Genomic DNA, 27681 nt, shown 5'->3' on the forward strand with positions numbered 1-27681 from the left:
CTCACATTGTGCATTTTTTTAAGTTGACACTTGAGTAGTATGTTGTAGTAATTTACAATTATAAAGCTCTTTCACAATCATTACTTTTAATCTAGTGTTTTAAATTGTTGGAATTTCTGGAGTTTAAGGGTTGTGTTTTCTAAAGGACGTGGTTGTATTCCCTGGGGAATAGAGACACAGGGCTGGGGAATTCCAAAAGTGGCCACAGCAGAATTTTTTTCTTTAAATTATAGATCAGAGAAATATGTCTAAACTGATATTTTGAAACTTTATGGCTTTTGTAAGCTTTTTCTTTATAGCTATAAATTATAGATTGAGTAGATTCTAACCATTTTCAGTGTGATGATCCCTTTCAATGTCAAAAAGAAATTGGTTCTCATATAACAATTGTTCTTTCAGTATCCTTGATTGAGAAAATATATCAAAAAACTTACTACAAATTCTGTGACTTTTTAAATGAATTTATATCTCATTCATCAAAAAAGTGCACATTCTTTGAAATACAGTACCAAATGGGTATAATAACATAATTTAGTTTTCAGACAATGTACATATAGAATCCCAGCCATTTTAATAACATAATTACTCATTCCGTGAGACCCTTATAACACAATGACCAGTGATTATCAACCCACAGGCTGGGAATCAGTGCTTTTCATGATATACTTGCTGTCTTCAGTCACAACTACCAATAATCTATGCTGTTAACCAATAATTTAATAATTGATACTGTATTTCAAGTGTTTTAGAAAGGATTCTAGGTCATTATTCTCTAAACTGTATTGTACTCCTTTTGTTTTTGTTTAATGCTTTTTGAAGACTGTGAAAGTATTTAATGACCTAGGATGAAGAACCAAAGCTAAGCTTCTACTTTAGTAGTTCCTTTCATTCCACAATGCTTCATTTATTTACCATGCCCCTAATGATTTATTTTCACTGTCCGTATTTCCCCATTAAATAAATCCATATGCTCAAATCATGTGCAGCTCTATTGAGTGACTTTAGAATGAATGAGCTTGTGCCCAGTAGACATCTTTTGAACTCAGTCTTTCTCCCTCTCCCTCTCTTTTAAACACAGTAACATGCTGATTACAGTATTAGTCAAAATTTGCATCAGAGTAGGCTGACCTGGATTGACTGAAATGGCGCCACCACTCCCAGCAAAAGTTCCTGTGGTGCGTCCATTTGCATCTCTTACCCAAACAGAGGTCCCCTAGGCATGAAAATGATGGTCATAGTTTGTTATCCGCGTGCACTTTTTTTTCCCCATGTACTTTTAATGTGATAACTTTAGCTGTAATGAAAATATACAAACGTTTCTGAGATTAAATAGTTATATACGAGGAAAAGAAAATACAAAGCACCTAGACATCTATCTGTCTCCCTCCTTAGGCTAGAAGAAACTTAAATTTCTAGGTACCCATTTATATTTACTTGTGGATTTTTTAATCAAGTATCATTTCTAGACTTTCTGAGCATAAGTTTGAACATAATAACCATAGCTGTTATTTTGTTATAAATACAATAATGCTAACATGCATAATAGCTCATTGTGAAAAATCAGATGTTAAGTTGTAGCAGATCACATGATTGCAACATGAATCCACCTGTGGCATGATGGATAGTATGTTTGCATGATCTTGTGCATTCATAGAAACATGATGCTTGTAACCAAGGGGAAAGACTAAACCTACTTGGTCTTCAGACCACACATGGACCCTTAGTTCACTTCTGTGTTCCTCACTTTATCATCCAGGATCTAGCAAACTGCAATGAATTCAGAGATGGGGAAATAGTAAAAAGCCATATCAAATGAGTAATGATCAAAGGTTCTGGGATTACATTTAGTAAGTATTTAGTTATGTATGCAGAGGACACATGGAGACAAAATAGCTATTGTTAAATATTTGAAAATTACTGTATTTTGAACTTATTCTTTATGGCTGTTCTGGGTAGAAAAAGTCCCAAGAAATCAAAATTCTGTTCAATATGGAGAAGAATTTCTAACAAATGGAATTAGTTATATGAAGAGGAAAGTAGATTCTTCATTAATAGGTATGGATGATCATGTGACGTGATAAAAAGATAACAAGGATCCCATGGGTGTGCGGACTAGATAGCCTATAAAGCCCCTTTCAAACATGATAAACTCAAACTCAGAAATCTTAGAGAAGAAATGAGAACATAGCACAAATCATCATTAAACAGTTTTCAAAATACTCGCTTTTAAATCCTGTCTCAGAAATGTTTTATAATGTCTCATTCAACTCCTAAACCGTTGTGATTCCTTAAGAGCTGTACGTACAAAATTGTGCTAGATTCAGATGCAGCGGAATATGGAGGACACCAGAGACTGGACCACAATACCGATTTCTTTTCTAAACCTTTTGAACATAATAACCATCCCTATTCTCTTTTGGTAAGTAAGATTTTTAAGGTATTTTCATTTCATTTAAATTTAATTCTGTATTTTCAAAATGATGTGTTTTTGTCCAAGGAAACAACTCTTCAACAAGTAAGCAACATGCAGACAAGGCAGGGAGTAGGGAAAGAAGATTGCCCTAAAAAAAATACATGCAACATGTGGTGCTAGACTGAACTGGGTTTTGGAAAAACAAATAATAAAGGATATTTAGCTGACAATTGAGGAAATTTGAATATTAATAGGATTAAAAATTATTTCTCAAAAAATAAGAGAAAGGCACATTTTAGTTTTCTTTCTATTATGAATATTTCTATTTTTATACAATTTACTTTCCTTCTGTTCTTGCTTTCTCTGTAATATTTTACATTAAGCAGATTTCTACATTATTGGTTATCTAATGAAGTTTAAAACACCTTAAAAGAATCTATATATACATTTTTTTCTTTCATGTAGTTATTGATGACTGAATTCATTCTAGTTATAAAATTCTCTGGTTTCCTTATATTACTGAGTAGAGTGTTGTATTATATTAACTAACTTTTACTTTGTGATGTTGACACAATGAAAGAATATTGCTTTAAACTACTAAATTTAATTTCTTTTAAAAATGTAGAATAAAATTTTGCCATTTGCAACAATATGGATGGACCTGGAAGTTATTATGCTTGGTGAAATAAGTCAGACAGAGAAAGACAAATACTGTTTGTTATCACTTATATGTGGAATCTGAAAAATAAACAAACAAATGAATATAACAAAACAGAAATAGAGTCACAGATATAAGGAACAAACTAGTGGTTACCAGTGTGGGGAGGGAAGGGGGTAGCAGCAGGATAGGGGGAGGGATTAAGAAGTACAAACTACTATGTATATAATAAATAAGCTGCAAGGATATATTATACAGCACAGAGAATATAGCCAATATTTTTTATAATAACTAAATGGAGTGTAATATATAAAAATTTTGAATCACTATGTTGTACACTTGAAACTAATATTATAAATCAACTATATTTCAATAAAAAAAAATTTTAATGTAGAATTTAGAAGCTCTGCAGATTTGGAGGAATTCTTCATTTAATTTATGGCCAAGTCCACATCTGCATTATATATGTTTTCCTTTTCCTGACTAGTCATATATCTATCTTTCTTCCTCTTCCCTCTTCTCTCTGTCTCAGATCTGCATTTTTTTGTTTGTTTCACAATAAAAGGTCTTGGATTAAGATTTAAGTCAGAAAGAGAAAAACAAATATCGTATATTAACACATGTATGTGGAATCTAGAAAAATGGCACAGATGAACCTATTTGCAGGGCAGGAATAGAAAGGCAGACATAGAGAATGGACGTGTGGACATGGAGGGGGTAAGGGGAGGGTGGGATGAATTGGGAGGTAAGGTTTGACATAAATACACTACCATGCATAAAATAGGTAGCTAGTGGGAACCTGCTGTATAGCACAGGGAGCTCAGCTCGGTGCTCTGTGATGGCCTAGTTGGGTGGGATGGTGGGGGGAGGGAGGTCTAAGAGGGAGGGGATGTGTGTATGCGTATGGCTGATTCACTTCGATGTGCGACAGAAACTAACACAACATTGTAAAGCAATTATACTCCAATAAAGAAAAAAAGAAAAAGGAAAGATTTGTTTCACTTATGTGAGGCCAGGATGTATCCCACAAATGTATGGCTTTATCATTGCTGTTAACTTCTCTCATCTTTTTTTAAGTTTGGGTAAAAGTCAAGCATGAGAATCTGTTTGGTACCCCTGGCTCCTCCATTTTTCTACTATATTCCCAGCTCTTAGGGTGGTACCAGCACCTTACTTTGTAAGCTGCCATATTATATATGTCAAAGACAGTGGCATAAAATAAATAAAACGAGCAGGGATGAGCAAGATTAAGTTGTTGATTATCAGCTCTGAGGAAAGTCAGTAGCCTTGGGAAACCTAGGTGTTACCCTATGTGTGTGTTGAGGTGGGGTGTTGATGATGATGTTGATATGGCTTAGATAGAGATCTAGATTGATGTGTATTTTCAAGAGGGAGGGCTCAGAGCTGCTAGTGGATTCTATCTCCAAAGAATGATTGCTGTAGTTTGTCAGAACATTCAGTTTTGACATGTAAAATAAGACTGATACAAATAGTTTCTGAAATGAATAAGAAAATGATCTTAAAGCTCTGAAATAACCAAAAGAGTTAGAGACACCTGAGGGGTTAGGGAAGGTGACAGCTCATAAAGAGGAGTCATGGAGAAGTAGCACCCACTTGTGATAAAACTGAACTTGAACAAGTTGAACTAGACTGAAAGGGTTTTGAAAGTTTCAGATAGCAAAAATGTTATATAGCCAACTTTCCTAAAGGTTCATGTATCCAAAGAGGGTTCTCCTGGGGAGGGAAGCCTGGTAATATAGTAAAAAAGACCACAAAATGTCATGGCAGGGAATTTGGGATCAAGTCCCCAGCCTGCCATTTACCAGCTATGAGAACTTGAGTAATTTGATCTTTTTGTGCCTCGGTTTCCCTGTCTGCATAGTGAGGATTAATAATAGTATCCTGCCTACAGCAAGAGGTTCTTGCGAGGCATAAATTAATTAACATAGCCAAGCTTTGGGGAAACTGCAAAATGCTACTGCACATGTATTCAAAAGTTACTATTGTTGTGGCTATTCAATAATTATTTAGGTATTTTAAGCATGTCAAGACACTAGGTGCTTTGAGGATATTCTCCCAATTTTGGAAAAATTATCATCTTAGGCGAGGGCTTGCAATCTTTGAGGGTGGGCAAAAAATATCTTGACATCCTTTTGATTTTTTAAGAGCAAAGATATTCTGTTATAATTAAAACAAGCCAAGTAACCAGTGGCAGCAACAGTCAGGAGGTTACTTTTCAAGCACTAATTGAATTGATCTTCCAAATATGGACTGTGCAGTTCTAAATTAGCAGGTGGAATGGAGAAGGTCAGATAAGTCTCCATAACAGGTAGAGGAATACAGTACTGCAAGCACATGAGAAATAGAATAGAGCTTCAACACTGCCTGTAATAGAATTCTGATCCAACTCGGTCAAAAGGTAAAGATTGGCCCTGTCTTCTCAGCAGCAGCATCTTGTTTCCGATAACTACTGATGCTTTAGGACTGACTCATTTTATTTTTTAAAATTTTTTATGTTTTTTTATTGGGGTATAGCTGTTTTCCAGTGTTGTGCTACTTTCTACTGTACAGCGAAGTGGAGTTACCTGTGCTATACAGCAGGTTCTTATTAGTTATCTATTTTATGCATATTAGTGTATATATGTCCATCCCAATCACTGAGTTCATCACACCCCCCAACACTTACGCCCTGCTTTTCCCCCTTGGTGTCCTTACATTTGTTCTCTACATCTGTGTCTCTATTTCTGCTTTGCAAACAGGTTCATCTGTACCATTTTTCTAGATTCCACATATATGTGTTAATATACAATATTTGTTTTTCTTTTTCTGGCTTACTTCACTGTATGACACTCTCTAGGTCCATCCACACCTATACAAATAATCCAATTTCGTGACTTTTTATGGCTGAGTAATATTCCATTGTACAAATGTACCACATCTTCTTTATCCATTTGTCTGTCAATGGACATTTAGGTTGCTTCCATGACCTAGCTATTGTAAATAGTGCTGCAATGAACATTGGGGTGCATGTGTCTTTTTGAATTATGGTTTTCTCTTGGTATATGCCCAGTAGTGGGATTGCTGAGTCATATGGTAATTCTATTTTTAGTTTTTTAAGGAACCTCCATCTGTTCTCCATAGTGGATGTACCAGTTTACATACCCACCAACAGTGCAAGAGGGTTCCCTTTTCTCCACACCCTCTGCAGCATGTATTGTTTGTAGATTTTCTGATGATGCCCATTCTAACCAGTGTGAGGTGATACCTCATTGCAGTTTTGATTTGCATTTCTCTAATAATTAGTGATGTTGAACAGCTTTTCTTGTGCCTCTTAGCCATCTGTATGTCTTCTTTGGAGAAATGTCTGTTTAGGTCTTCTGCCCATTTTTGGATTGTGTTGTTTGTTTTTTTAATATTGAGCTAAATGAGCTGTTTATATATTTTGGAGATTAATCCTTTGTCCATTGATTTGTTTGCAAATATTTTCTCCCATTCTGAGGGTTGTCTTCTTGTCTTGTTTATAGTTTCCTTTGCTGTGCAAAAGTTTTTAACTTTCATTAGGCCCATTTGTTTATTTTGTTTCTATTTCCATTACTCTAGGAGGTGGGTCAAAAAAGATCTTGCTGTGATTTATGTCAAAGAGTGTTCTTCCTATGTTTTCCTCTAAGAGTTTTATACTGTCCGGTTTTACACTTAAGTAAGTCTTTAATCCATTTTGGGTTTATTTTTGTGTATGGTGTTAGGGAGTGTTCTAATTTCATTCTTTTACATGTAGCTGTCCAGTTTTCCCAGCACCACTTATGGAAGAGACTGTCTTTTCTCCACTGTATATCCTTGCCTCCTTTGTCATAGGTTAGTTGACCATAGGTGCGTGAGTTAATCTCTGGGCTTTCTATCCTGTTCCACTGATCTTTATTTCTGGTTTTCTGCCAGTACCATATTGTCTTGATTACTGTAGCTTTGTGGTATAGTATGAAGGCAGGGAGACTGATTCCTCCAGCTCCATTTTTTTTTTTCTCAAGATTGCTTTGCCTATTCAGGGTCTTTTGTGTCTCCACACAAATTTTAAGATTTTTTGTTCTAGTTCTGTAAAAAATGCCATTGGTATTTTTATAGGGACTGCATTGAATCTGTAGATTGCTTTGGGTAGTATAGTCATTTTCACAATATTGATTCTTCCAATCCAAGAACATGGTATATCTCTCCATCTGTTTGTGTCATCTTTGATTTCTTTCACCAGTGTCTTATACTTTTCTGAGTACAGGTCTTTTACCTCCTAAGATAGGTTTATTCCTAGGTATTCTATTCATTCTGTTGCAATGGTGAGTAGAATTCTTTCCTGAATTTTTCTTTCTGATCTTTTGTTGTTAGTGTCTAGGAATGCAAGAGATTTCTGTGCATTAGTTTTATATCCTGCAACTTTACCAAATTCATTGATTAGCTCTAGTAGTTTTCTGGTGGCATCTTTAGGATTTTCTATGTATAATATCATGTCCTCTGAAAGGAGTGACAATTTTACTTCTTCTTTTCCATTTTGTATTCCTTTTATTTCTTTGTTTTCTCTGATTGACAGGGCTAGGGCTTCCAAAACTATGTTGAATAACAGTGGTGAGAGTGGACATCCTTGTCTTTTTCCTGATCTTAGAGGAAATGCTTTCAGTTTTTCACCATTGAGAATGATGTTTGCTGTGGGTTTGTCATATATGGCCTTTATTATGTTGAGGCAGGTTCCCTCTATGCCCACTTTCTGGAGAGTTTTTACCATAAATGGGTGTTGAATTTTGTCAAAAGCTTTTTCTGCATCTATTGAGATGATCATATGGTTTTTCTCCTTCAATTTGTTAATATGGTGTATCACATTGATTGATTTGCATATATTGAAGAATCCTTGCATCCCTGGGATAAACCCCACTTGATCATGGTGTATGATCCTTTTAATGTGTTGTTGGATTCTCTTTGCTAGTATTTTGTTGAGGATTTTTGCATCTATATTCATCAGTGATATTGGTCTGTAATTTTTTTTTTTTTTTTGTAGTATCTTTTTCTGGTTTTGGTATCAGGGTGATGGTAGCCTCGTAGAATGAGTTTGGGAGTGTTCCTTCCTCTGCAATTTTTTGGAAGAGTTTGAGAAGGATGGGTGTTAGCTTTTCTCTAAATGTTTGATAGAATTCACCTGTGAAGCCATCTGGTCCTGGACTTTTGTTTGTTGGAAGATTTTTAATCACAGTTTCAATTTCATTACTTGTGATTGGTCTGTTCATATTTTCTATTTCTTCCTGGTTCAGTCTTGGAAGGTTATACCTTTCTAAGAATTTGTCCATTTCTTCCAGGTTGTCCATTTTATTGGCATAGAGTTGCTTGTAGTAGTCTCTTAGGATGCTTTGTATTTCTGCAGTGTCTGTTGTAACTTGTCCTCTTTCATTTCTAATTTTATTGATTTGAGTCTTCTCCCTGTTTTTCTTAATGAGTCTGGCTAAAGTTTTATCAATTTTGTTTATCTTTGCAAAGAACCAGCTTTTAGTTTTATTGATCTTTGCTATTGTTTCCTTTGTTTCTATTTCATTTATTTCTGCTCTGATCTTAATGATTTCTTTCCTTCTACTAATTTTGGGGTTTTGTTTGTTCTTCTTTCTGTAGTTCCTTTAGGTGTAAGGTTAGATTGTTTATTTGAAAATTTTCTTGTTTCTTGAGGTAGGATTGTATTGCTATAAACTTCCATCTTAGAACTGCTTTTGCTGCATCCCATAGGTTTTGGGTCATCATGTTTTCCTTGTCATTTGTCTCTAGGTATTTTTTGATTTCCTCTTTGATTTCTACAGTGATCTCTTGGTTACTTAGTAGCGTATTGTTTAGCCTCCATATGTTCGTGTTTTTTACGTTTTTTTCCCTGTAATCGATTTCTAATCTCATAGCATGTGGTCAGAAAAGAAGTTTGATACAATTTCAGTTTTCTTCAATTTACCGAGGCTTCATTTGTGACCCAAGATGTGATCTATCCTGGAGAATGTTCTATGTGCACTTGAGAAGAAAGTGTAATCTGCAGTTTTCAGATGGAATGCCCTATAAATATCAATTAAATCTATCTGGTTTATTGTGTCATATAAAGCTTGTGTTTCCTTATTAATTTTCTCTCTGGATGAGCTGTCCTTTGGTGTAAGTGAGGTGTTAAAGTCCTCCACTAATATTGTGTTACTGTCAATTTCCCCTTTTATAGCTGTTAGCATTTGCCTTATGTATTGAGATTCTCCTATGTTGGGTGCATATATATTTATAATTGTTATATCTTCTTCTTGGATTGATCCCTTGATCATTATGTCGTGTCCTTCCTTGTCTCTTGTAACATTCTTTATTTTAAAGTCTATTTTATCTGATATGAGTATTGCTACTTTATCTTTCTTTTGATTTCCTTTTGCATGGAATATCTTTTTCCATCCCCTCACTTTCAGTCTGTATGTGTCCCTAGGTCTGAAGTGGGTCTCTTGTAGACAGCATAAGGTATAGGTCTTGTTTTTGTATCCATTCAGCGAGCCTGTGTCTTTTGGTTGGAGCATTTAATCCATGCACATTTAAGGTAATTATCAATATGTATGTACCTATTACCATTTTCTTAATTGTTTTGGGGGTGCTTTTGTAGGTCCTTTTCTTCTCTTGTGTTTCCGACTTAGAGAAGTTCCTTTAGCATTTGTTGTAGAGCTGGTTTGGTGGTGCTGAATTCTCTTAGCTTTTGCTTGTCTGTAAAGCTTTTGATTTCGCCATCCAATCTCAATGAGATCCTTGCTGGGTAGAGTATTCTTGGTTGTAGGTTGTTCTCTTTCATCACTTTAAATATATTGTAGCAGTCCCTTCTGGCTTGCAAAGTTTCTGCTAAGAAATCAGCTGTTAACCTTATGGGAGTTCCCTTGTACGTTATTTGTCATTCTTCCCTTGTTGCTTTTAATAATTTTTCTTTGTCTTTAATTTTTGTCAGTTTGATTACTATGTGTCTCGGCGTGTTTCTCCTTGGATTTATCCTGCCTGGGACTCTCTGCACTTCCTGGACTTGGGTGGCTACTTACTTTCCCATGTGACGGAAGTTTTCAATTATAGTGTCTTGAAATGTTTTCTCAGGTCCTTTCTCTCTCTCTCTTCTCCTTCTTGGGCCCCTATAATGTAAATGTTTGTGCATTTCATGTTGTCCCAGAGGTCTCTTAGACTGTCTTCATTTCTTTTCATTCTTTTTTCTTTATTCTGTTCTGCGGCAGTGAATTCCACCATTCTGTCTTCCAGGTCACTTATCTGTCCTTTGGCCTCAGTTATTCTGCTATTGATTCCTTCTAGTGTATTTTTCATTTCAGTTATTGTATTTTCATCTCTGTCTGTTTGTTCTTTAATTCTTCTAGGTCTTTGTTAAACATTTCTTACATCTTCCTGATTCTTGCCTCCATTCTTTTTCCAAGGTCCTAGGTCATCTTCACTATATTTATTCTGAATTCTTTTTCTGGAAGGTTGCCTATCTCTACTTCATTTAGTTGTTTATCTGGGGTTTTATCTTGTTCCTTCATCTGGGACATAGTCCTCTGCCTTTTCATTTTGTCTATCTTTCTGTCACTGTGGTTTTCATTCTGCAGGCTGCTGGTTTGTAGCTCTTCTTGCTTCTGCTGTCTGCCCTCTGGTGGATGAGGCTATCTAAGAGGCTTGTGCAGGCTTCCTGATGATAGGGACCGGTGGTGGGTAGAGCTGGGTGTTGCTCTGGTGGGTAGAGCTCAGTAAAACTGTAATCCGCTTGTCTGCTGATGGGTGGGGCTGTGTTCCTTCCCTGGTGGTTGTTTGGCATGAGGTGACCCAGCACTGGAGCCTGCAGGCTCTTTGGTGGGGCTAGTGGCAGACTCTCGGAGGCCTCAAGCCAATGAATACTTCCCAGAACTTCTGCTGCCAGTGTCCTTGTCCCCGTGGTGAGCCACAGCCACCCCCTGCCTCTGCAGGAGACCCTCCAGACACTAGCAGGTAGGTCTGGTTTAGTCTCCTATGGGGTCACTGCTCTTTCCCCCGGGTCCTGGTGTGCACACTACTTTGTGTGTGCCCTCTAAGTGTGGAGTCTCTGTTTCCCCCCTGTCCTGTCGAAGTCCTGCAATCAAATCCCACTGGCCTTCGAAGTCCAGTTCTCTGGGGTTTCCTCCTCCCATTGCTGGACCCCAGGTTGGGAAGCCTGACGTAGGGCTCAGAACCTTCACTCCAGTAGGTGGACTTCTGTGGTTTAATTGTTCTCCAGTTTGTGAGTTGCCCACCCAGTGGTTATGAGATTTGATTTTATCATGATTGCGCCCCTCCTACCATTTCATTGTGGCTTCTCCTTTGTCTCTGGATGTGGGGTATCTTTTTTGGTGAGTTCCAGTGTCTTTCTGTCGATGATTGTTCAGCAATTAGTTGTGGTTCTAGTGCTCTTGCAAGAGGGAGTGAGTGCATGTCCTTCTACTCTGCCATCTTGAACCAATCTAGGAATGACTCATTTTAAATAAGTCTTTAGACTCCAGATGAAGTGATCACTGGTTTTAATGTAAAAATAAGGGAACCCAATAAATCAACTGTACTTCAATTAAGAAAAAAATTGGTTGGTAGTTAGGGATAATTTCTTAAGCAAGGTATGTACCTAAAATATTCATTATAGTATTTCATATATTTTTGTATATGACATTGTGATTTTTGTAATAATTTATATTAACACAATAAAATAATATAATAAAATTTTTTAAAAGAATAAGGGAGCCCAAGTAGACCTGATAATCCAATAAAACAGATTCGTTCTTACCAGAGTTATCCTTCAAAGAGCCAAAGAAAAAAATTACATTAATATACATACCTAATATAAGAATGCATCATCATAATGGAACTCTTTATTAAACTGATCAATATGCGCTGGGATCCAATCAGGTTTCTTGAACATAACCCTAAGTGCTCTAGGTCTCATTCGACTACCTTCTGCCTCCCACATGCCTTGAATAAAGAGGGAAGGGGAGAAAAAAATGTAAGTTTTTTTCTTTTCCATGAAATTTCTGTCTATCATAACTAGTACACTGTATTTGCCAAAGCTTAATTTGCAAGCTCAATAATCCAAAGGATCTGCTGATTAAGTGTCAAATCTGTTTTCAAAGATAGCAACAAACAGAGCTCAAAGGAATCTTAAAATAGTCATATATGCTATAGTCATATATGCAGCATCACCAGGTACCATCCCGGTGTCTTCTTTATATGCTCCATCAGTTGAAACTGTGAAGCCAGAGGAGAACTGCATGTGTACTACTGTTGAAACGTATATGCTAAGGTCGGAGTATCTCACAAATGCCAAGAAGCTATAGGGCAGAACTTTTCCATTCTTCTTTACTGACAGTTTTTGGAACTCTATTTTAGCATAATGATTTCTCTATATTTTGGTTCCTGATATAGGAACTTACATTAACCTATATCTTAATCAGTGCACGAGGAGGGGCAGGGGTGCTCTCTTTCTCTTTTCTGATTCATAAATTCAAATTCCATGGCACAAATGGAAGAGCAGAGATTATTGAACCTGAAATGAATTAGATTCCTTTACAATAACTTAAGCAGTCTTAATGGTGAAATGTGAATAAAGCAATAGTTTCAGCATCTATTACTTTGCCTATTAATCTCCTTATCCTTAAGAAGTAGATCTGTTTATTCCCATTCTAATTTAGTGATTCAAGGTAGACTTTTAGTTTAAATAGGCCATTTGGCATAGAGGTATCTTTCTTGTTGTCCCTCAGTTATAGGCATTGAAAATATAAATTAAGTTGGGAAATGTTTTTTGCTCTATCCAGAATTATGAAAATGTTTAGTTTTTTTTCAGACAAAATCAATTTTGATTCTTAAAGTTTACTCTTTTTCATATTCTAAATTAAATGAGATAATATATACTTCTACATTAATAAGATTTTTTTTCTTAGAAAATATTTTATGAACTAAAGCATGTATGTGAAAAGTAAATTTATTTTATATGTCACCCTTATTTTTCAAAATAATTTTTGATTTTTTTATGACAAGTGTATATATATAGATTGTTAAGGGTCTAATGCCCTTTTCATCAAATGATGTTATCACTCTGATTATGTGCTATTGCTAACTTTTACAATTTCTAAGAACATTTCAAAATTTGCCTTTTAAGTATTTTTTATTTACAGTTATTTTCAAATTTTCTGTTTTCAAATTTTTGACAGGCTGTTTGTAAAAATTGTGTAATTAATCTTTGTAACTCAATTTTGACCCTAGAAGAACATAATACTTTGCCTGGATGACGTAATATAGTAGATTATTGTGTGGTCAGTTATTTTTTGAGCCATACTAATGGTTTGCATAGTCCATTCCTTGTGAAGAATGGACTATAAAGATAGCTAGAAAAAATGAAATTCATGGCTCTACATTACGCCGTCTCACATGTTCTTCATATGATCCTAGCTACAAAATGTTTACAGCCTAATGGTTAGTAAGTGGGCCTAGTGAACATGTTTATCAGCATATTTTGTTTGTGATGTGTGTACTAAATGGTTTCTATATACATATACTTAAATATGAGTTGTTCATATTTAAATATAAGCATTTATGTTTAAATCTACTTAAAATATGTTCATATTTCTTTTGCCGTATGAATCAAAACTATTTATAGAATTAAAATTGTAAATTAAGATTTACAGAGCCAATATTAGCACTAAATTATAGAGTCCCCAAATTGTTCATGTCTGTAATTGTCTCATCATAAGGATTAGCTCTAATTATCTTAAGTCCTTTAGTATAATTGGTAGTCACTTCCTAACTACTAAGAACACTGACTTATATACTCAGAACCCTAATAAAGAAGAAAACTCCAAAATCCATAAATAGCCATAGTTAAGAAAAATCCGTTGCTTGGGGAAATTCTTTCATGTCGCCTATACTGCAGGGGCTCTAAAGCAACATGAACACATTCTGGTAATTAACACTGCAGTGAAAAAGTATAATTACACAATATTCCCATTTATGATATTGTACAATTATCAACCGATGGTTTTTGAGCAGATAGTATTAAGAGGTCTCTAAGTGTGGCTGGAATTGGCATCATAAAGGTCCTTATATAAAATGGCCAGCATCATTGAGAGAGAATTCTTGGAGGATTTTTTTAACCATTAAATGACAAAATAGGAAACTCAATGCATTTATTGCAAACCTTGAAGTTCTTATGTCATCCAGTTTGTCTTACACTTAAATTTGGGCTAGCTAAAATACCAGAGATCACAGAGAGTAAGACTGCTTCTAAATTATCAGCTTATAGTTATTCATATTTCATTAATGAAATCTGCATGAGGTTATGAATCAGAGTAGATATCAAAAGTGCATAAGATCCAGTAAGAGATTGAGGTGACGTGTCCTGGTATATCACTGTGCCACACTGAGCAGGAACCTATCATTTTTTGTCCTAGGCCTGACTTGTGTGTTTCATTGCTTCTTTCTCAGGAGACTTGGGCTAATCAGAATATTTTTATCTGTATATAGGACCAAATAATATCAGAGAAATGTTTTTAAGGTAAAGGGAACTGAAATTCTTTTCTCCAGTTTCCGGTGCTGCTGAGAAATTTAGATTGGTCTTCAGTTTTAGAACGGCCCTAACAGAACAATTCAGAACCATTCTGATTATAACCTGCTGTCCCACTGGTTAGTTACACCTAGTTACTATGATTCCTCAAACTAAACAGCTAGAATAAGTACATAGCAAATTCCTTTAGAACGGCAGGACAAGTGTCTCTTGATTCATGCCTGTTTTGAGAAGACCTGGAGAGAGAAATGATTGAATCTGATCGTTGATTTCTTTTATTTCTCCTCTTTTGCTTTGGTCTGTTGTTGCTTTAGTCTGTAGTGTCATTGTGGAAATAGGCCATCCTTTGGACTGGATTTGTCCGGACCATTGGTAATAGTCCTGCTTTGTTCATGAGTACCTCCAGCTTTCTTTTCTTGAACCAATCTTATAACATCTTACCTATCACAGTCAAAGAGAAACTATCGAATGGAAAAGATTATATTAGCAATTAAATCATGATGTGGTTTTATATGACATTAAAAACAATGTGTAAATTGTAGGGAAACTGATTATGGCATTGAAATACGTGGGTTCCCCACACTTAATGACTGCAAGGATGTAATATTTATCTTTTGGAAGTACTGGATTGCAAATCAGACTGTGAGACATTGAGTTACCCAGTAAACTGTTAGCATTTGTGAAATTTTTCTCAGATGACCATGTTCTTTTCCTAAATCACTGTTACTTTTGATTCAAGATTAGAAAAACTGCACAGGGAGATCAGCTCAGAGCTTTGTGACCACCTAGAGGGGTGAGATAGGGAGGGTGGGAGGGAGGGAGACGCAAGAGGGAAGAGATATGGGAACATATGTATATGTATAACTGATTCACTTTGTTATAAAGCAGAAACTAACACACCATTGTAAAGCAATTATACTCCAATAAAGATGTTAAAAAAAAAAGAAAGATTAGAAAAACTGTTCCCTAGTTGTTACATTCATAATATAAATTTCTCAAAATTCCATCATTTAAAAACTGCTTTAATCTTTAATGTTCAAAGCTAACCAGCTGTACTGGTGTATCTTATTTTTTTTAAACAGTTGTAAGAGGTCTTTATCACAGAAACCTCAAGGGAAAACATTGTGTTCATTTGCAGAGTTGACATGCATTGGACATACAATGGTCTCAGTCAATGAAAGTCAGCTGTTCTGTTCGTTATTTTTTTTTTCCTAAAGCCCTGTTTGCTTTGCATCTTTCATTCCAGTTCTAAACTATAAAAGCCTTTTTCTTTTTTTATTTTAACCATCAGTCAAGTTTTCAGTTAAAGTGACTGAAAATAGTAAAATATTCACAAAGTCCGAAATGGAGAGATACTGTCACAATGAAGACAGCAATCTGTAATATTATTTTTACTGTTTGCTTTGTTAATAGTAATTAAATATATATAAAACAGCACATAGATAAGCCTCAAGCAGTTCAGATCACTTCTCAGCTTTACAAAAATTATTTTAGATGTAAGTGTATTAAAGAATATCTTGTGAAATATGCACATATTGATCCCTCTATTACTTACTCCATCATTCATTCTTTTATTTAGTCATCATTGGCACCTACTTTGTCCATTGGCACCTACTAAAATTTAGAAATGTGAAGATATATGGCCTATACCCTGGTAAACCTCATGGTCTAGTGGGAAGGATCGATCATAAACTTGAAAAAGAATTACAAATTGTTAAGTGTTCAGAAAAAAACAAAAATGGTGCTGTGATAGGAAATGGCATGGAGACACCATCAGATCTAGAGTTATCAAGGAACACCTCTCCGTGGAACTGGGATTTTTCAAGATCTAAGAGATAGGGAACTAGCCAGGTAAAGAGTGCTCTGAACAGAGGGGCAGGCAGGGGCCAAGACCAAGAGGAAGGGAAGGCTGTGGAGTGTTCAAGGAACGGGAAGGGCCCTGTGGCCAGAGCCTGGTGAGGGGAGAAGGGGTAAGTGAAGAGCAGATCTGAGATGGGAGCTGTACCTTTTCAAGAAGGTGCTGAGTCAGGACTCCGCGGGGCAGGCAAAGAATGTGGATTGTATTTTCGGTGCAGTGGCAAGCTTCTTGATTGATTTAAACTGGGTTGGGGCCTAAAATACACTTAGGATACCTTATACTGTTACCATTAAGGTTTTGTTCTTAAAATAACAGGAGAAAACACAAACCAGAGCGATACTGAAAGTGTCTTGATGTGAGCAATCTTTTGGATGTTACTTTTATTCCCCTGAATAGAATAACATTGTGAACTGGAGGGCAGCCTTCCTTCATCACCTGATAGCGCCCAAAAAGAGCAGCCAGGGCTATTTCTGTCCCTAGTGTCTGAGGAGCATTGGTTTTTGTAAAGCGTATGGAGCCCTCTAGCGGTGACTGTTTTAAAGGAGTCTTACATTGATGCCAGAACTGTTGGAACTGTGGGATTTGAGTCTCCTCAGAGCCAGTAGAATTGTAAAGGTAACTGTAATTTAGGCAAATGTGAAACTGCATCATGCCTCAGTCGCTCTGACATGATGACATCACGCCCAGTTTTTCTTTCAAATGCACTGACTCTATTGTGTTGACTTAGGTGTACGTTCCAAACCGAGTGGCCCTCATCCTTCAGAATGTGGACCTACCAAACTGAAGAGATCTGATTTCAGCTCCAGCAAAGAAAGATGTGCACTTTGTTTTCCCATGCTTGTTGTCCCAGAGCTTGTAATGTGTAAGCTTTTCAAAATATATTTGTCTAGCCTAAATGTCAGATGTCTGAAATTCAATACTGGTTTTTGAAAATGAATGTCAAACTTTTCTTTAAGGCGGAGAGGGGAGCATATTTTTTGAAATTTTGGAGATCCTAGACTATATTTTCCAGCCATCTGAACAGCTAGGATCCTCAAAGGAAGTGTGATATATCATGTCTTCAAACAGTTTTGCCTTACAGGCCAATTATTTAGTCCTTTTAAGTTCAGATTTGAATCATGTGTCACGTTTGATTACTTCTGTTGAATGTATACAGCATTTTTTTTAAGGCGGATATTTGGTGACTTTATTTGTTCTGGTATCTCTTGGTCTAAATTACAAAATACCAAGATTGTTACTCTCCTTTTTCAAATTGTGTTTAGAAATACTGTATAAGTATATAATAATAATATAAAACTAAGAATTGTGTCAAAGATAAAAGTCGTTGCCTGTGAACTCATCCATGCCTTATTTTGCATAAGTTTTACCTTGTGATCTCTTGTTCATTTAGTATCTTGGTAGCTGCTAATATCTTCATTTCTGAAGGCCTGACTTGGTAATTGTAACATTTCAGAAACTATCTTTTACTTCCAGTCAATAAAAAAAAAAATTGGGAAATTGCCTTTGATAATGTTTATTTTGCTGTGATGTTATGGGGATTGATTTAAAGTGAATATTAAATTGCCTCTCTCAACTCTGAGACCTTCCCCACATATGCGCACATTGCACGATGGACGAGGTGTAGGGATTAATACTATTTTTTTTCTTTAGGTACTATTTGGTAACTTGAAATTATACTAAATAACTCAGATATCTAAGCTACTTTTGAGCTCTAAACCTCAACACTTTTAGAAGCTGAATTAACTATCTCAACTCCGTGGGATACTCCATCATGAAATTGCCCCTTGGTTTATTAAATAGCAGGCCACAGGTAATTCATTCATAACTGAGAAATTATGATGCATTTATGAGACATAAAGTATCTGTCACTTTTTAAAAGACTTAATATTTTCCTTTACATTAATACTGACTGCTTCTTTTTTTGTTTGTTTTTAGCTTATCATGACTAATAAGGAGTACATGAAAGTCTATTAAAAACTGGTTCAGTAATGGAAGAGATTAGCAAAAGAGACTTCCTTTTATAGCTAAACCTGCATATTAACCATCTTTCTTATAACTTGAGTAAAGCCTTGAATCTAGGTCTGACACATGTTATTTGCCTTAATTTCAAAAGTACAGTAATAGTTTGATTTCCTGACAGCAATGCCAGATGATGATGACACACGTTAGGAAAGACTACTGAAAGCCTTCTGTAATGCTTTTCCCCTTACAGATGTGTTATTAACATTTTAGCACTGCCATGATTTGTGTACTGTGCCTGTTATTGATAATAATATGATGTGCAACCATGATGTTTTGTGTTCTACCTTATAATTTCTTACCTTTGCATTTCTTATGTATAAAGAGATATGCTAATTTTCTATCGTGACTCTTTAAAAAATGACACATTACTTCACACCTAGAACTCGTTTTTTTGTTTGTTTGTTTTTTTGACTTCAGCCTCTGTGGAAAGTCAAAAAGACCAGAGTAGTTATATGCTATATTTTCATTATGTTGATTGACCTTACTATTATGGTCTTTAGATTTCACAGTGTAAAGTTCAAATTTAACAATGTAATGTAAGTTAATTGCCTTTGTCAAGTGTTCCCCCTGCCACAAGAACAATAAACAGTTGTTTTAGGTGTGAAACATAAAAATACATGCAAAGAAATAAAATATTGAGTCCAAATAGAATGTAATAGTTAGATTTTTCTTCCCTGTCGTAACAGCCTTTATAGAACAGTTTAATATTTGTACTATATTTCACTTTACATCTTCATTTTTGATTCAGTAGCATTCTCACCATCATGTAGTCCAGTGAGAAGTTTTTTCTTTTGACTGGTTACACTTTTCAATAATCACAACAGAGAGATGCAAAATTTTACTCTGTCTGCCTTATAATAATGGTCTTTTCCTCTGCTGTGTTTATTACCAACATCAAAAATGAAAGTGATCTATCTTTGTTGGCTTTTTTAGGATAAATATTTTTACTGTTTTAATTTTTTATGTTCTAGAAAACACGGATGAGTACAGATGTCTTTCCATCATTTTTTAATATTAGCAAGTATTAGTAATTGCTCTATTATCCAAAAGAGAATTTACCCCTCATGCTAATGGTGCTGGATGTTTTAGTTTAATATTAGCTTACTCAGAAAATACCATAGTTTTTAATAATCAAAACTTGCACTGTAAACATTTTTCCTGGAATGTTTCTCACTTTATAGCACTTGAATTCTGAGGGTCAACTCCTTTCATATTTTCTTTTCTGTACCTCTGATGTTTCTCACTTTGCCCTGTTCTTAGCTGATGTATTCATCTCTAACATAAAATGAGGGATTTAGCCACCATGTTCCTCAAGATCAAAAAATAACCAGTGACAATAAACTGACTTTTCTCATAGCAACTGTAAAAGAATGCATGTATTTTTTCCTCTGACTCCACACTCCCCTTAGCAATATCAACTCAACATTTGTCACCCATCAGGGTTATAGCCATTGCTATGCGGGCTCATACAGGAGGTTGTCTGGATAAGGAGCCTATTCTTCAAATAATACAGGAGAGAGAGCAGATAGATCTGGGGGAAGCGATGAAGGGTAATGTGTTTTCCTCTAGTGTTCTGCTTGCAGCTTCAGGGCAAATATCTTTTCACTGTCTCTGGTCCTGCAGCCATTTCATCACCTGATGAAAGCATCATAAAATAGGTTTCCTATTGCTCTTCCTGTTTAGAATGAACCAGAGCAGACACACCTGATAGAAAGCAAAACAGGGAAGCAGTTTTCTGCCTGGCCTTGCACCTCTCAGATTATTTCTTTTTGCCTGTTTTGAATCATGTCCTGAACTAGGGTTCTTTACAGTGGTGGGGTTTCATTAATCTACACATTCCTTATAGGGAGACAAGCACTGAGCTATGAACTTTGCTAGGTAGAATATTCTGATGAAAGAAAATAGAAATCTAAGGCACAGCAATGTCATGTCCTTTACGCGATAGAGTTCATTTATCATTCACAATGCGTGAGACTTGAAATGTAGATAAATTTTCCCACTAAAGCCAGCCTTCAGGGGGAAAAAAATCATACGAACTCCCTACTAATTTTTCTGCTCTATTATCTTATTAGTGGTGATTTGTAGAGAATTGCAGAGAAACATTCATACTTTAGGGCAGAATTTCTTAATTGGTAGTATGAGGAATTAAGATACAGTAGTTATAAGTGTTTTTGTCTCCATAATTTAAAATATTACATCTGGATTTTAACTCTTGGCAAAAACTATGCAGAGAATGTGATGTTTATTTACATGAAAAAAAGGGATTTTGTGATAGATCTGCTTATACCAAAGGGCGTGTCATTCACAAGTTTACTTATTACTTGCAGGTTTTTTTGTCATTTCTGCTGGACCAGAGAGACGTCTTTGACCCTCATATAAGCTTGCATAGACTGTTTCACCTAGAAGCCTGCACTGAGCTTTAAAAGAAGTGTGTGATACAATGGTTAGAAGACCTGAGTTCGAGTTATAGCTCTTAATTCCCAGTGCCTCATTTTAGAAAGCACTCAGTGACTTTTCCATGGTTTTAAGACAATTAGTAAAAAAAGAGCATCGTCATTGGTTTTGTAAATGGCTGTTGTTTGTTCGATAGCTACATGGATGGTGAGTCAGCGTTTGGAGACATTTTCCAAGTTTGTTGTCAGGAACACACTGTCACCATCACCTGCCACTTGTCTGTCCTTCAAGGCTTCTGCACTGTTATCCGTACTGTCCCAGGCAGGGGGTGTGGTCTGCTTTACAGAGGAGGGAATTTTGCATTTCCTCCACCACTGCAGATGACCGAAACATCGGTCCTCCTCCACCACTGCTTTTATTTTTTTATTTTAGCTTCTTCTCTGAAGGCACTAGAAAGTCCCAGTGAATTCCTTCTCGTGCAATCAGTGTACTGCCCCCTTAGTGTCTCAGCTACTCTCAGACTCTGCTCTTAGGTAACCCCTTACGAATAAAAGTTAGCAACCTCTTAATGGTAACCAGTAGATCAGGGTAAACTGTACACAAAGTGAAATAGCCACAGGTGCCCTCCAGTGAGACACAGCGACCAGGTGTCGAGGGTCTCTATTTCTTTCCTTCTTCCCCTTCTGTCACAGCCCAGTATACGCTGCTGGCAGGAGGAATAAATGACAGAGGAAACTTAAGAACTGCAAAAGAGAGCTCATGGTATAGAAGCAGTTTGGCCCATCATTTTTTGGATTGAAAGTCTGTACTGTCATCAGAAACACACATCTTCATTAAGTAAATATTTGCACAAAAGTAATTTCTTGAAGAAAGCAGAAAGTTATCAACCATCAATCTGTAATTTCCACAGTTGTCTGGTACTTACAAAAAGACAATGGAAAGCAGAAAACTAACAAAATAGCTATCACGCAAAACTACTTTGCTGCACAAGGATATAAATTAAACGAGGTAAGTGTTCAAATTATTTGTGCATACTTGTCTAAGTTAATATGGGAAACAGCTGTAAATGTATGAATAAAAAACCCTTCTGACATATATGTATTTATAGCATATGCATGGGTGTGTGAATACACACAGACATACATATGATTTGTAAGTAAGCTGAAAACTCACAAAGTTCACTGATTCCAAAATTTATATGGCCATATTAAGAGCATCAATCTGAACAAGAGTGATTTCGTTTGGATTCGAAGAAGTTTGCAAATCTTGCAATAAAATGCAATATATATGTCTTAATCCTTTTAGGGAATTTCTCACCTCAACCTATTTGGCTATAAGTCTTTTGTTTTTCCTCTAGAAAGAGAGGAGGGCGGAAATGAAATAGCTTTATTGCTTCTTTATTTATATCCACTAGGGATTCTTTTTAACTGAGTTTGTAGTGTCACCTTCCATTCACCCCAGTAATATAAATAATGAAAAACACTGCATGTAATTTCATTTCACAGATGCCTCTAGCCACGTTGTCAACTATTGATTAAAACCAATCATATGATACAGAGGTCCCTCCTCCAACACATACACACAGAGTCACTCCCTATCCCCTTTAATCTTTCTTACGATAAGTGGGCATCACTCAGCTGTATAGAAACAGCAGTAGTATGCCTAATTCTACTAATTACAAGCAGATATACATATCTATATATCAATATCTCTATCTTTCTCTCGCTCTCTCTCTCTCTCTCTCTATATATATATATATATATTTTTTTTTTTTTTAAAGACATACTGCATTGGCTACCATGTGTTCAGTGCTTTCTTGTTACTATGCCCTGTGCTGACACTTAATACACATTATCACTGAGTCTCCTGAACTCTGAAAAATGATTATTATCCTTGTTTGGGTCTAAGCTCATGCTCATCCAACTCACTCTGCTGTCTTCCATCATGGACCACTGATGATCTCTGGATCAAGGGTAAAAATTTGATGCTCTCATTTGTATTGTTTGTTTGTCTTTTGTTTGGCCTCATGGCTTGTGGGATTTTAGTTCCCCAACCTAGGATCAAACCCAGGCCCCCCGCAGTGGAAGTACAGAGTCCTAACCACTGGACCACCAGGGAATTCTCTTGTTTGTCTTTAGTTGGATTTGAATGTCTTCGCTGGGGGAAGTGGATGGCATTTGAAGCCAAACTAGGGCCTGTAATGCCCCACACTCTGTGGCAAGATAGTATTCAAGTTCCAGGAATTATTTTTGTCATGTGTTGCATAGAAACAAAAATTTAAAAGAGCTTGAACCCAACTTCCAGATCCTGGTTTCTAGTGTTATTTTCCAAAAGAATGAACCAGGATTCCTTGGAGAAATAGCTGATTCTAGGACTGGGTAGGGAATATACAAGATAAGCCTGGGGCTTCTTGTAGTGCCAGAAAGTAGGGAGATGCCCCCAAATCAAAAGAATGGAGTGTGTCAAAGGGAAATAGGGGTTAATTGAAAGGTACTCAATGGTCATACTTGAAATAATTTAAGCAATAAAATAAATATTGTGTTATTGTGTAACGTATAATATAAATATCTATGAATTCATACTGATATAAATGATTGAGTAAATAAATAAATGGGGAGAAGAGATAAATCTCCTGTACAGGAGAATGATGAAGATTTTCATAGACACTCCCCCTTAAGAAGGTAGAGCTTAAGTCTCCTTACCCCCAACTCCCTCTGTGAGTGTGGGCTGCACTTAGTGACCACCTTCTAAAGAGCAGAGTAGGTAAAAGGGAATAATGACTTTGCAGTGGAAGAATCTAGAAAACTACCTCAGCCAGGTGGTCATGGTTAGTCACATTGATAACATGTACTCTCGATATGATATGATGAGAATGGCAAAAATACAGTCCCCAAAACCTATAATTCTAGTCTAACCATGAGAAAAATATCACACACACACACACACACACAAATGAAGGGTTGCGTATATAATACATATACATGTGTGTATACATATACATTGTGTACATACATACAATATGGAGATCATATATCAAGAGATTACACATATAAGAAGATTTTGTATGTGTGTATAAGATTTTATATATGTGTGCATGTCTCTTTATATAATATATATAAGGCAAATATAAAGAGATTTATTTTAAGGAATTGGCTCACATGATTATGGGGACTGGCAAGTCCAAAATCTGTAGGTCAGGCTAGCAAAACTTGAAACTCAGATAAGAGCTTATATGGCCATCTTGAGGCAAAATTCCTTCTCTGGAAAACCTCAGTTTTTTGCTCCTGAGGCCTTCAACTGATTGGGTGAGGCCCCACCCGCATTATCAAGAGTAATCTGTAAAATCAACTCATCATAAGGGTCTTCCTCTACTTACAGTGGAATTATAGCCCAATAAAACCATCTTAAGTTAAAAAGGTTGGAAGTCAAAATGTGTTTAATACATCTAACAAACTGAACATCACAGGTTAGCCCAGCCTACCTTAAAGGTGCTCAGAACACTTACTATTAGCCTACAGTTGGGCAAAATCATCTAACACCAAGCCTATTTTATAATCAGGTGTTGACTAGCTCATGTAATTTATGGAATGCTGTACTGAACGCGAAAGATAGAATGGTTCTAAGTATGTCAGTGGTTTGCCCTCATGGTCATGTCACAGACTGGGCACTGAGCTTGCTGCCGCTGCCCAGCATCCCAGCAGGGTATCTTACCACTTATCACTAGCCCAGGAAAGGATCAGATTCAAAATTCAAAGTACAGTTTCTACTGAACGTGTATTGCTTTCACACCATTGTAAGTCAAAAAATCGTAAGTCGAAGCATCCTAAGTCAGGGGCCATCTGTAGATGTTAACCGCCATATCTACAAAATACCTTCACTGTAACACCTAGGTTAGCGTGTCATTAAATAACTGGGTACTATAATCTAGCCAAGTTGACACATAAGAGTAACTATCATAGAGATACCTACCCAGACAAGGAAATGCCAGACAAGATATGTCTAAGAAACTGTCAAAGCCCAGAGCTGACTAAAGAGGCATGACAACTAAATGGGATGTGGTGTCCAAGATGGCTTCTGGAACAGAAAAGAAGCATTAGGGAAAAACTGGTGAAATTCAAATAAAATGTAGAGTTTAGTTAATTTTTTTTTTTTAAGTGTGTAAAAGGAGATGCCTGAACAGACAAATCTCCTTTACAGAGGAAATGTAGTGTTAAAACAAATCATACCCAGTGTTCCAGGGAGACAAACCAAAACTGAAAGGAGACTGAACTTTGCAGGCTAAGAGTTTGAAAGCAATTTTCTAAAGTGGCTGAAATAATGATAACCAACCATCCTTTCCCCATCTTCTTCCCTGATCAACAGACAAAGCAAAGCTCTAAAATCATGACTACATGAAAGCAAATGTCTAAAACGTATGTCTTGTTGATCTGTGTTGGATTACTGAGATACTATACTTAATTATTTGAGTAGTGGCCTGCAAGTGAGCAAATAAAACATTTGGAAACCAAGACTCGGGGTTTTTTTGTAAAACTTGTTCCACATTTGACTTACTAGTAATCCCATAGGCAAAATAATTCATTCAGATACTCAGGCATATATTTTTCAACCATTTACCTTGGTACAACATTTCATGTTAAGAAATTATATTTGTAAATGTTCTCCAAAAATTAGGAGCTTGCCTACAATCCTCAGGCTATGCAAAGTGAGGCTGAAATTACAGGTAAGCCCTAAAATCTTGACAACTGGACAAAACAAGAGTATTTTCCTTTCATATCACATTTCAGTGCAGACTAGGTGACCCCTTTCCATCCTGTAGTTATGCTGTCTGGAATATGTGACCTCCAAAGTCACAATGGAAGAGAAAACTGTAGAATTACAAGAGTAAGTCCAGGATGGAAGTGGCTTACACCCTTCCTGTTTCACCTTCTTAGCCAGAATTCAGTCACACTGTTCTGACCTAACTGCAGGGGAGGCTAGATCTTTCTTTGTGCAGGAAGGGGGAAACAGTGCAATAAAAATATAGCATAGCATCTGTCATAATTGTCAACTGAGTTTGGGAAATCTTATATGCTTTATTTCCCCTTACAGACTCATAATGCAAATTAAATATTAAAGACCCTGAGAATTCCTATAGTAAGGAAACTGGTCTAACATTGTTTAACTCAGTGTTTCCAGAACTTATTTAACATTGTTTAACTCAGTTCTCATCCACAAGGAACATCAATAAACATTTTGGGAAAAAACCCCACTATGTTTGCTTAAACATAGTTATGATACACTAGCTTGAAGATAACTTGCTCTTCTTTTTCTATGCTTCCATGACCAATAACTCCTCTTTCAAACTATTCTGTGTGTGTGTGTGTGTGTGTGTGTGTGTGAGTGTGTGTGTGTTCAGTTCACTTTCCTTCAAGGTCAGCTTATTTAGGAGTCAATATTTCCATTAAAATCACTTCTTAATCTCATAATTTAATTGTCAGTGGACAATCTTATTTCCCTAGGTTCAGAATTCTCCTGATAACTGTTTAACTGGATCCCCAAATACTGATCTCAAAGTTCTCTGGAATGAGTTTCCCCAGGTTATAAGAAATCTTAGAACCGGATTAAAGTCCAACTTCTAGAAAATGAGTATAATTTCATGTTATGCATTTCATTTAATTACCTAATTTCTGGGTTGATCTGCTTTTTGTTGTTGTTACCCCAATCTTCCTTTGCTCTCATTATTCTTGCTTTTAAATTTTGTTTTTATATCTCTTATTGTAGTATATATTTGTAATACATCTAAATCATTTTTGGAGTAAGGCAGTAGGTATATGAATGATAAGATAGAAGATAGATAGATAGATAGATGGGTAGATAGATAGGCAAAATTTTAAAATACAGCTTTGGTTGTCATGATGGCATAGTCTGTAGCTTTGTGTTTCCATATTGTGACTAGTTGCTGAGTAACCACTTAGAGCTAATGAGAAGTACAGGAGCTTCCCTTGATATTTCATTAGCCTAAAACTTGGATTTTCTAGAGTCATGAAGATTTCTTCGCAATATCGTGACAGCAGGATGTTAAATCTCATTATAATATGTGAAACATCTTAAAGTATATATGAAAAAAATGAATTTTTTGTGTATGACATAACAATAAATTCTTACATCTTTTATCATATTTCTATTCCTTTATAAATAGATATTAAAGATTTGTTATATTAGAAATCTGAAGGTAATATAAAAGTTTAAGATAAACTAAATATTGGACAAAACTAAAAACTAAACTTGGGTTAAATATATATAGAGAGATGTATACTTATTGACAGGCAGTTACAGAAACAAAGTCAGTAATATTCACATAGTTTTTTCTTTTGAAGAATTCCCAAATACAAACCATTTCTGTCCTCACTGGCCAGTTATTTCTAGTACTTCTCACATTCCTAGAACAAGTATGATGTAGGCCCTTTCTTGACATTCTGGAAGGCTAGCCAAATGCCAGTTTAAAATAAGATAAGGTTGTTATTCATTCATTATTATTAATTCATGTATTGAGATACTGTGCCAGGTTCTAGGAATGTAACGATAAATAAGTAATAGAATTTCACAATTTAGTATGCTGTTAGTCTCAAAGGAGCGAATAGATTTGCTGTCATGGCAGAGTGTACAAGTTTCCTATCCAATGTCCATTCTTCTGTCTTCTACAATAATAGAACCATTATTTAGGTGCCAAAAGACATCATTTTTCCATCCACGTGACTAAATTCTGAGCAAAGAAAGAAGTTAGGTAGAACTTCCAGGAAGAC

General features: G+C 35.9%; 1 protein-coding gene across 1 annotated transcript in view; it reads left to right on the plus strand.

The window, feature by feature from the left end:
• Positions 1-17984, plus strand: part of GBE1 (1,4-alpha-glucan branching enzyme 1) — a 281420-nt gene extending 263436 nt beyond the window's left edge. The window contains exons 15-16 of the mRNA XM_059921363.1: positions 2302-2419; positions 17211-17984. Of these exons, the coding sequence (XP_059777346.1) occupies positions 2302-2419; positions 17211-17267 (175 nt within the window). The 3' untranslated portion in view covers positions 17268-17984. The remainder of the gene's footprint in view (positions 1-2301; positions 2420-17210) is intronic.
• The last annotated feature ends 9697 nt before the right edge of the window (positions 17985-27681 follow it).

The sequence above is a fragment of the Balaenoptera ricei genome, chromosome 4 (genome assembly GCF_028023285.1).
Source record: "Balaenoptera ricei isolate mBalRic1 chromosome 4, mBalRic1.hap2, whole genome shotgun sequence".
Classification (NCBI taxonomy): domain Eukaryota; kingdom Metazoa; phylum Chordata; class Mammalia; order Artiodactyla; family Balaenopteridae; genus Balaenoptera; species Balaenoptera ricei.